The following is a 1,629-nucleotide window of genomic DNA, read 5'->3' on the forward strand; positions in this document are numbered from 1 at the left end:
CCCACCACTTTTCATCGGGACAAAAAAAAATAGCACGGCTGTTATGGAAGGAATGAAAAGCTATATTTCTTAATCCAGATTCATTATCTCGCCGCTGTCAGGGAGTCAGGACAAAAGCCGGCATTTATTCCTCTCCACTTACATTATCTTTCTCCGAGTAGCTCTTGATGATGGGCAAGGGGACATAATCTGTGCTGTGTTCCTTGGGCAGGATGGAGTTGATGCCCACTGCCTGGAGCCCCTCCTTAGCGTTGGGCGCACTCATATCATCAGCTTGGAAAATGAAAGGAAGCAATAATTCTTGTTATTGACATATATATATATGCGGAGATGAATGACGTCTTTGAAGATTAAGACAAGGGGGCGAGGTTACAGGAGATTAGAAATCCTGTCATTGGGTTCAGCGAGATAGAAGAATAGCGACAGTGTTAAGGCAGGATCTGATGATTCAGGCGCATTTTTAAGGACAGCATTTTGATTAATCAAGATTTTGAAAAAAAGCACCTTTGTGAGTGAATGTGGAAAGGTACCTTCATGTGGTTTTTCGTTTTTGTTCGAGTCTGTATTTTTTTAGTCACTTGTCCCTTTTTACCTTGTAAATAACCAGCGCTGATTCGCTAAAAGCATGATAAATGTTCAGAAAAGAGAAATATGGGATCTTTTTAAAAAAACACTTCGCCATCACACGGCTCATATTATAGTTAAAAACCCTTGCGATCACGAGCATTTTGGGGGAAATCCAAAGAAACTTAAACATCGCCCATTGGCATTTTGTGACGGAAGCGGAAGTTCAGCATTCTTGCCTCGCCGATCGGCGAAATATGACAGCAAAGTATTAATCACTCCATACATAATACTTATTATTGTTATCCTCTTTCCAATTTTCTCACTTTACACAGTTTTTGCCATTTGTAATTAATCAATTACAGCTGAAATTGTAAAAACACCTATATTTTAAATTTGAAAAAAAAAATTGAACAGAAATAAATGAAGAATGCCACTGCTGGTCTCAACAAAGATCCAGAAATCTCAGCGTTAAAAATTTCAAAGATCTAATCACCTTCTATTTTCAACAACAGGAAAGTCGCTAAGCAGCCACATTAAAAAAATAAACCAACAGCTTTTTGAAAAGAATATTGTATATTAAAAAGCAAGAGGCAATAAATTTTCAAAGTCCATTTTTGAGTTGGGGATATGTGCTGTATTCAATCTATTGTTATCATTATTACGGAAAATCTGTGCCGCCCAGAAAATGAGGATTCAAACTCTACTCTCCACACATTTACAGCAACCCAGGCCGAAATAAATGCAAGTGGATGAAAACAGCAGCTGGAATTATCCATTGAGCTCAGATCAAATTATCCTGCGGGATCCTCATGACAAGAGAAATGTTTTTTTTTTCATTCTTTTTTTTAAAAACTAATTTTTTTTATTTTTTGGGGTATCCGGGCTATCAATTTCTCAGGGAGACGATCCAAAAAAACCAAACAAAATCCTAATGGATGACATTTGGAAATCTGCAATTATGCACATGTGACAGGAACAGGGGATGAGATAGGAGAATCGGAGAGGCCTAGGGGCAGGGACGGCATGAGGAGGGGGGAAAAGAGGAGGGGGAAGATGGGAGGG

General features: G+C 38.7%; 1 protein-coding gene across 1 annotated transcript in view; it reads right to left on the bottom strand.

The window, feature by feature from the left end:
• Positions 1 to 140: 140 nt before the first annotated feature.
• The window catches only part of LOC106013523 (kinesin-like protein KIF13A), a gene marked incomplete at its 3' end in the record, with an annotated part of 6,345 nt that continues 4,856 nt past the window's right edge, over positions 141 to 1,629 (bottom strand). Inside the window, 1 exon segment of the mRNA XM_013089484.2 lies at positions 141 to 274. Coding sequence (XP_012944938.1) covers positions 141 to 274 — 134 coding nt within the window.

Source organism: Aplysia californica, unplaced genomic scaffold (genome assembly GCF_000002075.1).
Source record: "Aplysia californica isolate F4 #8 unplaced genomic scaffold, AplCal3.0 scaffold00961, whole genome shotgun sequence".
NCBI classification, from domain to species: Eukaryota; Metazoa; Mollusca; class Gastropoda; order Aplysiida; family Aplysiidae; genus Aplysia; species Aplysia californica.